The sequence below is a fragment of the Coenobita brevimanus genome, chromosome 99, assembly GCF_032717465.1.
Source record: "Coenobita brevimanus isolate Jiangsu-jjx chromosome 99, ASM3271746v2, whole genome shotgun sequence".
Taxonomy (NCBI): Eukaryota; Metazoa; Arthropoda; class Malacostraca; order Decapoda; family Coenobitidae; genus Coenobita; species Coenobita brevimanus.
Genome location: NC_137052.1, coordinates 12,389,846 through 12,404,491, shown reverse-complemented (window position 1 = coordinate 12,404,491; position 14,646 = coordinate 12,389,846). Strand labels below are relative to the sequence as shown.

Below are 14,646 nucleotides of genomic sequence, written 5' to 3'. Positions count from 1 at the left end.
TCACACTCTGGAAGTAACCTTCCAGAGGCCTTGACTTATTTACCAGGTATCTCATATTTCCCTAGCCTTCTGTGTTCCTCTGTGTCACAGATTTCCTCTGATACTTTCCTCAATATGTTATTAAATTTACCATCTCCTTTTCGTCTCTCAATATTTTGTTTCCTTTTTTATCTTCATCTGTACCAGTGATTACTATATATTTGTTGATATCTGCTGAATCTTTGACTAGGGTTGTTGTTAATGATTTATTTCACTTCCTTTCTAATGTCTTTTTCATCGACTTTTGTTTCTATATCTTTCCTTACTTTCACCATTTCAGCATACGTATCTTCCACTTCGTCTTTGTAACTTCTCATTACTTCGTTCATCTGGGTTATATTCTCTTCAGTGTCACTATTTTGGACGTTCAGACTGCTTGCTTGCCTAAGTAAAGGTCACACGGCAGGGTCAAAGGGTCAAAAGTTTGTTCCTTTATATCAGTGTTGAATCTATTAAACCTAAATTTGGTAGAAGCTAAGGGTGAAATGGTTCTAATTTGAAAACGGGTAATCGAAGGTCAGGCTAAAGTGCTAGGTCAAATTTATAATTTTTGATCCAGTTTGGACCAAATACAGTGGAGTCAGGGAAGAATGAAATAATTAGATTTCGAGAAAAATTGGTTAAAGTGACAGTCGAAATCCAAGATAAAATTTTTAGCCTTTGACTGATTGAACGGCATGGGGACTACAATCTCCGAATGTTCCATCGTGGTATTGCTGATTTTTATTCATTATTCATAGTTATATTCGTATTATTCCAATTCATATTCATATTCGTGTTTATATTACTATCATCAATCCTGCGAAGCAGGATGGTACGATTTTCGGCAACGCGCCCTACACCGTCGTAATGCTACTGTATACTCAGTCTGTGTGTGTGTGTGTGTGTGTGTGTGTGTGTGAAGTCCTCCTAGGCTATTTGATGAATCTAAATGAAACTTCGCAGGTGAGTTCATCGAGTTGCTGGAATGTATTCCATTAAATACAATTTTCCAACCACGTATTTTTTTTTTTTGGGGGGGGGGGAGGTCAGTGCCCGTGACTAAACAAAAATTTCTCAGAAAGTGCGAAAGAAAGGCATATATGGGTTTGGTATCGTAGTATGTGTTTTACAATGGTCTTTTATCCAAAATACGATATTTGGGCAGCGTGACCACCATCCGCCAATGATTCTTGGGGGGATCAGCCCTCCCAGAAAAAAAAAAAATGATGACCAGTAATAAGGGAAAGTGGGCAGATGATTTCAACGAAACTTCTTAGGTGAATTCGTTGCATTCTTAGAAAGACCTTCCAATAAATACAATTTTCCAACCATGATATTAAGAGTGGGTCAACCCCCAGCCAAATTTAAATATTCTCAAAAGTAATGAAAGGAAGGCAGATGTCGTTTTCATATTGTATATGATGTATGTATGTATATGATGTACGTACAATGGACTGTTATCTGCAGTGCCTTATTTAGGGGGTGTGACCCTCCCAATGATTCTTGGGGGGTCAGCACCCGTCCTATAAAAATTATCAGAAATAAGGCTAAGTGAGCATATGGATTTCCACAAAACTTCATGGGTCAAGTCAAGTGGTTACGTGATAATGTCCTCCACTATGTAAAATTATTCACTATTTTTATGGAGGGTCAGTCCCTCTCTATATCATATAAAGGTTACAAAATAGGCAGGGAGAGCAGATATGACTTCTGCATATGGTACAATGGGCTCTCATCCGAAATGCGATACTTGGAGGGGAATGACAACCCCAATGATCCCTGGAGGGCCACCCCCTTCACCCCCCCAAGAAAGATAAGATATAAGAGAAATACTTCAATGAAACTTACCAAGGGAGTTCGTTTGGCTGCTGGGAAGGTTTTCAACTATATTCATTTTTCCAGCCCTGACTTTAAGGGGGTTAGTCCTCCCCTCACCTGACTGAAATTTCTCAAAAATATAGAAGAACCGATATGGGTTTGATACCTTAATACTTGCTGAACAATAGACTCTTATTCATAATGCTATATTTATTGCACGTGAACCCCCCATGAATCTTGGAGGGTTCAACCCCCTCCCCCAAATAAAAACAGATATAGGGGAAAATCAGCATATGGATTTCAGCAAAATCAGCATACATATAAAAGAACTGGATATGCAGTTTTCCTTTTTTCTTCTTTTTTTCAGTGTCCAAGAAGAAACTGCATATCGATCTTTGGGGAGCATGACCCCACGCCCCGTACAACCCCCCAGAATAAGAAGTTGGAGGAAGATCTGAATAAAACCTCCCAGTTGGGTTCGTCTGGTTGCTGGGAAGGTCTTCCATTATATGTAATTTTCGAACCATTACTTTTAAGGTTGAGGGTGGGGGAACGGTCCACACACTAAATCAAAAATTCTCAGAAATGGTGAAAAGTGGTCAGATATGGCTTTGGTATTTTAGGACATGTTGTGCAGTGGACTTTCATCCGTAAAGTAATGTAAATTTAAAAAAAAAATCGGAAATTGGAGAAAGTTATGAATGACATTTCTCAAGTGATATTGTTTGGTTATGGGGAAGAACTTTCACCATGTAGGCCTACACAATGTTTTTAGAGGGGTCAACGCTCCTTAAGAAATAAAAATCTCTCAAGATATTGTGAAGGGATTGTACATAATAGCTTTGATATCTTAGTACATGTTGTACATTGAAATCTCATCTGTAATGCAATATTTGGGAAGCAAGATCCTCCCAGTGAAGGGGACAGGAAAAAACTGCACATCTGCTTAACTATATTATTCTCTCTGACGAGGAGAGTATGTTTTCACCACTGTTTGTTTGTTTCTTTACTGTTAGCAGATTATTCAAAAACTGAGAGAGAGATTTGGACCAAATTTGGTGGGTAGATGACTCATGTCCCAAGGAACAATTGATTACCTTCCAGTACTGATGTTTGTTAGTTGTCTGGTAAGAGGATTATCAAAAGCAAAAAGAGAGGTTTGGACCAAATTTGGTGGGTAGATTGCCCATGTCCCAGGGAGCAATCAGTTAACTTTTGGGACTGATCAAGATGATATTACAGATTCTGGAATCGGAAAACACTTTTTGCAAAAATCTAATCAGTGATGATAAAACCTAACCCAGTATTTACTTTTTTTTTTATAAATAACAGAACGAAGGAAGGAAAAGCAAATGAGTAAAAAAAAAATAATCCATACACCAGGTTACTGGTGTCCTCTGTTCATAAAATATCTGTAACAGTTAGACTTGAACAGTTGTGGGTTGAAATTTGGAGGGAAACAACTCTGGGGAAGCGAGTTCCAGAGAGATGCAATTTGGGGAATGAAAGAATTCTGATAGGCAGAAGTTCTGCAATATAGATGAGTGACATTCCAGTCATGAGCGCTACCAGATGCCCGTGTAGCACGAGGGAAGGCATGGAGAGGTGGCATCATGAACGCAACTTCGTCTGAGCATTTGCCAAAAAAATATCTGTAAAATAATGCAAGGGAGGCAACATTCCTTCTTACTTGCAGGGGAGGTAGTTTATATGTAATGGCAGGGTTGTTAATGATTCTAACAGCTTTGTTCTGAATATTGTCTAGTTGTCTTAATGTAACCTCTCCACAACCATTCCACAAGGGTGAGCAATATTCAAGCTGAGAGCGCACATGACTCTTATAAATTATAGTTAACTGCTCATCAGCAAAGAAGTTACGGACTCTGTACAATAATCCAAGTTTCTTTGAGGCGGTTTTAGCAAGTGATCCGACATGAGAGGTCCAGCTGAGGGCACTGTTAAGTGAGATGCCAAGAATTTCAATACTTTTAGAGATGGGAATATTAGTAGCACTGAAGGTAATGTACGAATCTGGTAATATCTGTTTATTAGTAAACTGTATATATTTAGTTTTACTAGCATTAAAAGAGACAAGGTTGTTTTGTTCCCATTCACTGATTGTAGATAGATCTTGCTTTATGGAGATGGCTGTACTGAGTTGAGAGGTAGAGATATTAGACTCTGTAAATGGATGTCTGAGAGTGAATGAACTATGTAGTGTTGAGTCATCTGCATATGAGTGAATGGGATTGTGGGTGACAGATAAGAGATCATTAATGTGAACCAGAAATAGGGTTGGTGCCAGAACTGATCCCTGCGGCACGCCGGCGTTAATTGAGTGGAAATTGGAATATACATCATCTACTTTTACTCTTGTTTTCCTGTCACTAAGATGTGAAGAAATCAAAGGAACAAAAGATATTAGTCCATAGCAAGGGAGTTTGGACAGCAGGGAACGGTGCCATACTCTGTCAAAAGCTTTAGAGATATCAAGAGCTACTGCATGAGTTTCTCCAAAAAGTACAATTGATTGATGGATGTTATAAGTTAAGAGATTGAGTATGTCAATGGTGGATCTTTCGTGGTGAAAACCATATTGTCTATCACTAATTAAGTTGTTGGATTCAAGAAGTTTAACAATGTGCTTATTAAATAAAGTTTCAAATACCTTACCAAGAGAAGATGTGACAGCTATTGGTCTGTAATTGGAGGGGTCAGACGAACTTCCTTGAACTGGTGGATATTGGCTTCTTTCCATGAATTTGAGAATAAAGAAGTACGTATGCATAGTCTGAATAATTTAGCTAGGACAGAGGCAAGTTCAGGGGAACACTTTTTCAAACAATTTGCAGAATTTCATCTGGGCCTGGAGCTTTGTTGGTAGGTAAATTGTCTAGGATGGATTTATGATGAGTGATTTGAAAGTTACGTTGCCCTTGTTGGAGAGATGTGCTCCACTGGGTGCCCCTCTAGTAACTCTTATTATTATTATTATTATTATTATTATTATTATTATCATTATTGTTATTATTTTTTTTGGTGGTGGTGGTGCTGGTTGTAGTAGTACTAGTAGTAGTAGAAGCAGCAGCAGCAGCAGCAGTAGTAGTAGTAGTAGTAGTAGTAGTAGTAGTAGAGTAGTAGTAGTAGTAGCAGTAGTAATAGTAGTAGCATTGTAGTAGTAGTAGTAGTTGCAGCAGCAGCAGCAGCAGAAGGAATAGCTGTAGCATCAGCAGCAGTAGTAGTAGTATATTATGACCATTTATATAAACATAAAATAATCAAGGAATCAAGCATACACTCTTAACCCCTAATGCGCGGCCATGGACAGCCGACCCCCCCCCCCCGGGTGGTGGGGTTGTATCGGGGTCTGAGTACCTGTAGGAAAATATTAGCCAAAAATCTGAGATTAACCCTAGAACATTATACTTGATATGGCAGATAGTACTTACATTCAGCTTTCTCCAGAGACAGGTGTTGAGCCTTCGTGGACTACCCAAGGACTTGTGGAGACTTGCAAATTTGGGTAACCAAATCTTCAATTCACACCTCCAGCAACCTGGTTTCCCCTCTACCACAGCCTCATTCTGTCACAGTAAACCTTATACTACAACGTACAGGTAGTTTGGAATCAGTATTTGTACAATAAGCACTGAAAATAAGGCTAAAATCAACGGAGCATACGGCCGACATGCAGCGCGGCGGCGGTCTTCCCGTCACTCAACAAACATTTCCATTTTCACAGCTAAAAACATGTATACTACATTATTTTCAATCATATTACTTCCCAAAAGATCACCGCGGCACGCTTTTTATTCTGCCTTACGCCCGTCACTTTATTTTCGTTCCTGTCGGCCACTCGCACTGACTCGGAAGAGCTAGAACTCGCCATAATGTCACTTTGAAAGCCTGCGGTAAACTTACGCTAAACAGGGGCAAACCGTGTGAAAAAAAAGCTAGTGTTACAACTGGGGAAACAAGCGTTTCCTATTAGCATAAACTGCTTGTGAGAGGAGAACGCAGATTTACAGTTCTGAGCAGTCAGAGCGCTGCCATGTATCACAGCTAGGCTGGCCGGGCCGTGTTGGGGAGGGGAGGGGGGAAAAACGTGATACTTGGCAACAACGGAGGTCAGTAGTACAAAGGTAAAGTATGCTAATTGTAGCTAAAGGGTGGTGGTACTGATAGACAATACCAGCTGGAACATCCTTGCCCGCGTTTATTCAAAATTAACTCGAATCGCAAACGCGACGCTCCGCCGTTATGTCCTTTCTGGCGAGTGTCGCAAACACAACGATCCGCATTTAAGGGGTTAATAAAATTTATCTCAATGCGTGTATGACACAGTGCCAAAAACCAACTGGAGTAGGTAGAAACATAGTGCATCTAACTCCACTCCTTCATCATTTGATTATCTCCCAGTAGTAGGTGTGTGTGGGAGGGGGGAGGGGTGATTGTGGGTGTGGGTGTGGGTGTGGGTGTTTTTTTTTTTTTTTTCAAAATCATCATCATCTTCATCGAAGAAGAAGAAAGTGGTTCTAATAGAGTGAGTTGCCTAGTAACTAGGAATGTTACATTAAAGGGTTTAGGACAAACGTTAGTAATGCTACCAAAATATTTCTAGGGCTAACTGATTATATTACTTCCATATGTTTTTTTGAGTCACTTGGTCTCCATACAGGATCCTGCTTTGGAGTGGGGCTGCACAGTTTTGCTGTGTGTGTGTGTGTGTGTGTGTGTGCTTTACTCAGTAAATTTCACTATGGTGTAAGAAATATATAACTTAATTACATAACTAAAGTACATGAAAAATGAGAAATGTCATAACCAGGTAAAATGAAAACTCCATACTGCAGTGCCTAAAAGTAAGCAGTTTAACTCATAACCTGCTGAACAACTCTTAACAACTTTATTCCCTGGTGAGGCTATGTTGGTAAAAAAATGGACTCTTAACCCCTCTGTGCAGGATGATGCATTTGTCGTCATATGGGTGTGGCTGCGACTATACTCGTTGACGCTTTTGGTGTCATTAAAGCATAAAACTTTCGTCAGAGGAAAAGTTTTTGCCCAATTGGTGTCATTTTTGGAGGCGTCATAGCTTCCCTGCTCCTCGTCAAATGTAATGAGTTGGCAACTGTGTGTCCCAATACCAGCAAGAGAGGAGACAGGTTACTCAGTACCAAATGAGCTTGAGTGGGGAAGGTAAAGCGAGGTTCTCTCCCTTTAAATTCCATTCTTACCCCCATTCCGGGTGTGCAACATATTTCACTATACCAGTAGTGCTCGTGAATAGTGTTTAAGCACTGTTGTGATTAGATTTCGCATTTGCAATAGGAAATTTTGTGTTTGTGAAACAATCCTGGTCGTTATCAGCCGTTGGCCCAACGAAGATTGTGCTACTGTTTCTAATCAGCTATACTGCCTCTACCCTGCACCAAATGTGAGTATTCAACTATAATAATAGTGAGAGTGAATCATGTGAATATAGTGTGCATATCTAGTGTACAAAGAATTGGTGAAATACATGCAGTAGCTTAGAGGAAAGCAGGATACTGCCCTACAGTCACGACACAGTGTGGGTACACCATAGTTTTTTGCATTTTTCTCAAATTCTATGAGGCCTAGGATCACCGTTTGGGCTCAAATGAAAGCCAATTAAATTCTGCATAGGATGATTAAATAAAAACATAACAGTGGCAAGAAAAGTTTTTTGCTAGAGCTCCCCACATAAAAAAATCTGTTGTCTGACAGAAATGTGTTTTATTTTTTTGCTTATTACTCGAACACCATGCCTCGTATCAAACTGGGACCTCTGACATTCAAAAGCAAAATATATTTGTCTTTCCAATAAAGGTATAACATGCAGAGTACGGATGTATCGGATGTCAGAATTTAAACATCTGCAGATGCGGATGTGAATGCGGTTATCATGTATCTGAATCTTGCGGATGCGGATGCGGATGTCTATTTCAAGAAACTGCAGATGCGGATGCAGATGCAGATGTGAAAGTATGACATCCTCGCGGATGTGGATGTGGATGGGGATGTCGAAATGGATGCGGATGTTCCGCGGATGCAGATGCGGATATCCGATACATCCCTAACGTTGAGACTGATTAGCAAACATTCGACTTATGATGTTGGGAAGTGAGATGTATGCTCTTGAATGTTTATTCACTTGGCCCTAATGTATGTAGAGTATAGTGTGTTTTGTGTGTGTGTGTGTGTGTGTGTGTGTGTTTTGCTTATCGTGTAGAACAAACATCGATGAATAGGAATATGTGGGTTTTGTGGCAAAATAAATATGTTTGGGTGACAAAAATAGGCCGAGAATACACCTTTTTGGAGCAAGCGGCAGTTGGGGGGGAGGGGAGAAAAGCCAGTGCATCAAGCCCCACAAAACTTATTAACTTAAAAAAAGAGTAAAGAATATTAATACAACATATTTCAGTCTCGTAGAAATTGTATAGTGCACCTATGCCCCAAGAATTTCTGCTCTACTCTCTTGCATTTCCATGTACTAGCACTTTGAAATTATTCCTTTGCAAGAATGGCAACCCCACACTACCACAGTGAGAAGGAGGTGAGATGGTAGGGAGAGACGGATAGAGGAGTAGACAGGGGAAAGATAGTGACCTGGTTTTCATGGAGACTGTGTGTGTAGACTCCCTAGCCCTCATCGATACAAGTCAGCTGGATTGCTTTGGTTATGCATTTATTTCTCTCTGTGTTACAAAAATAGTTATTGCTTGGTAAAAAGGGCATATTATTTTCTTTAACTCTAATTCAAATGGTGAGGGTGCTTTATGCCACCTGATAGATAGTGTTGCCAATGTGCATAATATCAGAGCTGTACATCCCTCACCATTTTTGTGGGACGAATTTTAAAACTGGGCATCTAAGAGGCATACAGCATTCCCTCCCCAAACCTCTCCAGATGCATACAGCAGTTTACAGGTTAAAAAAGACATCAGACGTACAGAGATAAGATTTCATGTGCTGTACCTGTCATTTTTTACACTGTCCATCCAGACATCTTCAAACATTTTATCAACTGCATTCTTATGCTTCACTTCCATCCATTCATCTTATCTATCTGTCAGTCAGTCCATCCATCTATTCATGTATCTATCTCAACAGGTTCGTGCTTGGCGTACTGGTGCGGTGTGGGCGTGGGATCTTGAGATTCACGAGGCAGGACTGAGTGATGCGGGCGTGTACGAGTGTCAGGTCAACACTCGACCAAAGATATCACATCCAGTCACTTTACACGTACACCGTAAGTACTGCATCTGCCATACTGATATTCGTCTATGCATATATATTGTAAGCCTTGCACGTACAATTTTAACTGTCCTTCCTAGGGGTGGTCTAGAAATGCCCTTGTCTTTGACTTATTGATTGACTTACTTGTTCCTTTACGAAGGGATATGTTTAAAGTTAGCTCTCAGCACCCCAGAGAATTGAAATGTATTGATAAAGATTCTTAAGGTAACAATACTATGATTTTTTTACTAATCACTGAGGTCAAATTCGTAAGATGCCTGTCGAAGCACCTTTATGGGTTGAGTTTATATTCCACTGTTTAGGTATATTTTATACAAAACCTCAAATGAAGTTGAATTCGTAGTCTTTTGTTGAATATTTTTGTAAATTCCATAAGGTGCATTTATAATATTACTTATCATGAGGAGAGGATAATGAATGAGAAATTCTCTAGGAGAGTGTAGAGTGACGTGGAGGTGAAGAGGGGGAGACCAAGAATGAGGCGGAGGGGAAGAGTGGACAGATATATGAGAGAGGGGAGGTTATGAATTGGAGGGAGGACAGTCAGACAGTGGAGAACAGGACAACATGGAGATAATTTCTTTGTTGCCATCCCTTATGGGATTAAATCGTCTGGCCAAGAATAGATAGATACTCCACCAAATTTTTAAGCACATTTTTTATTATATAATAAAATTTTATGAATATGTCAGATTCATAACGTGCCTTCTTCAAGTTTAGTTATTTCTTACCAATTTGGGGCCAAGAGTTCCTTGGGTCCGGCAGCAAACTTCCTGGTTGTTATACTTCTTCTAGACATTTAGATTATATTATATATTTTCTATATCCTGTATTGGGAAGAATGATAGTGATGGTGATGATACTTTACTACTCCAAATAAAGCAAAGTAACGTGACCTTATCTTGTTCTTGTTTTTAGAGAAAAATTTTATATAAACTTTCACTGCATTTAAACTCTTAATTCTATGGCAACGATTTTAAGGGGGGGGGGGGGTATATTCCAGTGAACCCTCTCCCCCTCCCCACCGCAATTCAAGCTTATCCAAACCATTTTTGTCTAAACAGCCATTTCATTACCCCTTTTGACACACGTTTTTCAAGATATTTTAAAAGAAGCATTAACTGCACTTAAACCATTGATTCTGTGAGAACTATTTTTACAAGATATAATTTCCCACCAAAGTCATACAACCAACAGTAGAGCTCATCTCACCCATTCTCATGATTACTACGACATATACGTTAACACTTGTTTATGACGAGACTCATATCACATAATGGACTTAAACGTCTGTTTATCCAATATTTAAGCATATATATATATATATATATATATATATATATATATATATATATATATATATATATATGTGTGTGTGTGTGTGTGTGTGTGTACACCCTCCCCAAAAAGTATCTGCCCCTTAGGGTATGATGGTTGTGGAAATGAGCGAGTTCTGCAGACGCATAAGAATCCATAAATCTGGTGCCTCAAAATATATGGCACCCAGAAGGGGATTTTTTTTTTTTTTTTTTTTTTGCTATTTCGAGTTCTAATAATTACCGAAGAAAATATTTTCACTTGTAATCACATGATGCCCCATATATCACAATGCTTCGTCAATGTTTCTGAATGATTCGTGCCGCTAGAGCCGATACTTTTTTGCGTGGGTGTACACACACACACACACACACACACACATATATATATATATATATATATATATATATATATATATATATATATATATATATATAGATAGATAGATATAGATAGATAGATAGATATACTGTATACTGGGGGAGACGGTGGCTCAATCGGTAGAGAGGTGGCCTGCAGTCCCACCGGACCCAGGTTCGAATCCCGGCTGGGGCAGGGAACAGTTTAAGGATTTGAATTTCATTAAAATCAGGCTTTACTGATCTACCAGAAGACCCGCCGACATGTCGTAAAAATACCCCCGCTAATACCAATACACCAGTCCTGTATGAGACAGCCCTAGCATGTATTCAATGTGGACGGTGGGTGTTAGCGCCGAAGTGGTGACATGTAGAGGTGTATGGTATGTAGGAGGACTGCTGGGCCTTGATAGCAGGCTGTGAAGCCTATGCCCAGAGTCGGACACATAAAAAAAAAAATATATAGATAGATAGATGAATCAGATAGATCTAGATATGTTTTTTAGGCTCTTGACCGGGAATCGAACCCAAGACCTCTAGATAGAAAAAAGGCGCTGATACCACTATACCATGACGTGATAAAGGCTGTGATACCTTAATTTTTTGATGAACCAGGTAAATCCATTATGGACGGATATATTTTAGTCACAACATATTAATATTATTTCAAAGCCGCACGCAACTTGGCAAGTGGCAGAGCAGTTTTAATCTATCCCAGACACAACATAAGTGTTTTTATATGTTGGAGAGACATTCATTGTTTTGAAAAAGTGTTCCCCTGAACTTGCCTCTGTCCTAGCTAAATTATTCAGACTATACATACGTACTTCTTTATTCCCAAATTCATGGAAAGAAGCCAATATCCACCCAGTTCCGAAGAAAGGAAGGTCGTCTGACCCCTCCAATTACAGACCAATAGCTGTCACATCTTCTCTTGGTAAGGTATTTGAAACTTTAATTAATATGCACATTGTTAAACATCTTGAATCCAACAACTTAATTTGTGATAAACAATATGGTTTTTGCCACGAAAGATCCACCATTGGCATAGTCAGTCTCTTAACTCATGACATCCATCAATCAATTGATCTTTTTGAAGAAACTCATGCAGTAGCTCTTGATATCTCTAAAACTTTCGACAGAGTATGGCACCGTTCCCTACTGTCCAAACTCCCTAGCTATGGACTAACGTTTTTTGTTCCTTTGATTTCTTCATGTCTTAGTGACAAGAAATTAAGAGTCAAAGTAGATGATATATATTCCAATTTCCACTCAATTAACGCCGGCGTGCCGGAGGGATCAGTTCTGGCGCCAACCCTGTTTCTGGTTCATATTAATGATCTCTTATCTGTCACCCACAATCCCATTCACTCATATGCAGATGACTCAACACTACATAGTTCATTCACACTCAGACATCCATTTACAAAGTCTAATATCTCTACCTCTCAACTCAGTACAGCCATCTCCATACATCAAGATCTATCTACAATCAGTGAATGGGGACAAAACAACCTTGTCTCTTTTAATGCTAGTAAAACTAAATATATACAGTTTACTAATAGACAGATATTGCCAGATTCGTACATTACCTTCAGTGCTACTATTATTCCCATCTCCAAAAGTATTGAAATTCTTGGCGTCTCACTTAACAGTGCCCTCAGCTGGACCTCTCATGTCAGATCACTCGCTAAATCTGCCTAAAAAAAACTTGGATTATTGTACAGAGTCCGTAACTTCTTCGCCGATGAGCAGTTAGCTATAATTTATAAGAGTCATGTGCGCTCTCAGCTTGAATATTGCTCACCCTTGTGGAATGGTTGTGGAGAGGTTGCATTAAGACAACTAGACAAAATTCAGAACAAAGCTGTTAGAATCGTTAACAACCCTGCCATTACATATAAACTACCTCCCCTGCAAGTAAGAAGGAATGTTGCCTCCCTTGCATTATTTTACAGATATTTTTTTGGCAAATGCTCAGATGATGTTGCGTCCATGATGCCACCTCTCCATGCCTTCCCTCGTGCTACACAGGCATCTGGTAGCGCTTATGACTGGAATGTCACTCAGCCATATTGCAGAACTTCTGCCTATCAGAATTCGTTCATTCCCCGAACTGCATCTCTCTGGAACTCGCTTCCCCAGAGTTGTTTCCCTCCAAATTTCAACTCACAACTGTTCAAGTCTAACTGTTACAGATATTTTATGAACAGAGGACACCAGTAATCTGGTGTATGGATTTTTTTTTTTTACTCATTTGTTTTTCCTTCCTCCGTTCTGTTATTTATATAAAAAGAAAATGTGTACAACTGTTTTTTATGCTCTTGACCAGTAATCAAACCCCAGACCTCTAGATCAAAGTCAGGCACTGATGCCACTACACCACGACATGGTAAAAGCTGTGACACCTTTTTTTTTTTTTTTAGTTTGTTTGACAAACCAGGTAAATCGATTATGGGAGGATATATTTCAAATACAAAACATCAGGATTATTTCACAACCCCACGCAACTTGGAAAGTGACAGAGCAGTTTTAATCTATCCCAGACACAACACGAGAGACACACCTTACATGAGTGTGTGCAAAAGTTTTTTAAGCTCTTGACTGGGAATCGAACCCCAGACCTCTAGACAGAAGTCAGTGACTAATGCCACTACACCATGACGTGATAAAAGCTAAGACACCTGAATTTTTTGATGAACCGGGTAAATCCATTATGGGAGGATATACGAAGTGCTACCCAAAAGTTCCAGTAATTTGAATATTGTAGGAAAATAAGTTACCTTACTTCCTAGTTCTCACTGTTGCAGATGAGTTAGTCCCCGTGGGCCTGTATACAGTGGTCCCAGCATTTTTTCCACTAGTCCATGCATCTCTGGAAGCCTTCAGGCGTGATGGTATTGAGCTCTTCCTGCGAATCTGACTGGATCTCCTCAGTCGAGTCAAATCGATGCCCTTGCAGCCGTAATTTCAGCTTGGGAATCAGGACAAAGTAGCAGGGGGCAAGGTCAGGCAAACTGTGTGGGTGGTGAATGACTACAGTGTTAGTGGAAGCCAGGAACTGCCGGACAACAATTGATGTGTGGGTGGGAGAATCGTCATGATGCAGGACCCAGTCCTTGTTCTTCCACTGTTCTGGACATTTGTGGCAGATGTTCTCCCTTAGACACTGCAAAGCTTCACAGTAAAGCTTTCTGCTGACAGATTGACTGTGTGGGATGAATTCCTTGTGAACAATCCCTTGGATATCAAAGAAAATGATCAACATCGACTTGACATTGCTGCAAACTTGACTCACTTTTTTCAGCCTGAATGAATTGGGAGACTTCCATTTCGATGACTGCTGCTTCTTCCCCGGGTCATAACCATAAACCCAGGATTCATTATCAGTTATGACCTTGGAGATGAAGGTGGCATCATCTCTGACGTGATTCTTGAGCTCCTTGCAAACTGCAATGCGATGTACCTTCTGTTCGTCATTCAGCAGTCTTGGCACAAATTTTGCAGTGATGCATGTCGTGCCCATCACGTCTGACAAAATGCGTTGCACACTCCCGTATGACAGTCCAACAATACCACAGACATCATGGATAGTGGTCTACGATCTGCAAGGATAGCCTGAAGAACATTTCTGAAGTTTTCTGGTGTTGTTACCATCGACGGTCATCCAGAATGGTCATCGTCTTTGACGGACGTTTGTCCTTCCTTGAACCGCTAGTACCAGAAAAATGTTCTGCTTTGGGACATGGCATTGTCACCAAAGGCTTGCTGAAGTGACCGGTGAGTTTTTTGCAGCCATCTTGTTGATATTGAAGCAATACTTGATGCAGGTTCTTTGTTCTGTGAG

General features: G+C 39.9%; 1 protein-coding gene across 1 annotated transcript in view; it reads left to right on the top strand.

Moving 5' to 3' along the window:
- The window catches only part of LOC145414437 (protein CEPU-1-like), a 508,144-nt gene that overhangs the window by 299,314 nt on the left and 194,184 nt on the right, over positions 1-14,646 (top strand). The window contains exon 4 of the mRNA XM_080283989.1: positions 8,977-9,115. Coding sequence (XP_080140115.1) covers positions 8,977-9,115 — 139 coding nt within the window. The remainder of the gene's footprint in view (positions 1-8,976; positions 9,116-14,646) is intronic.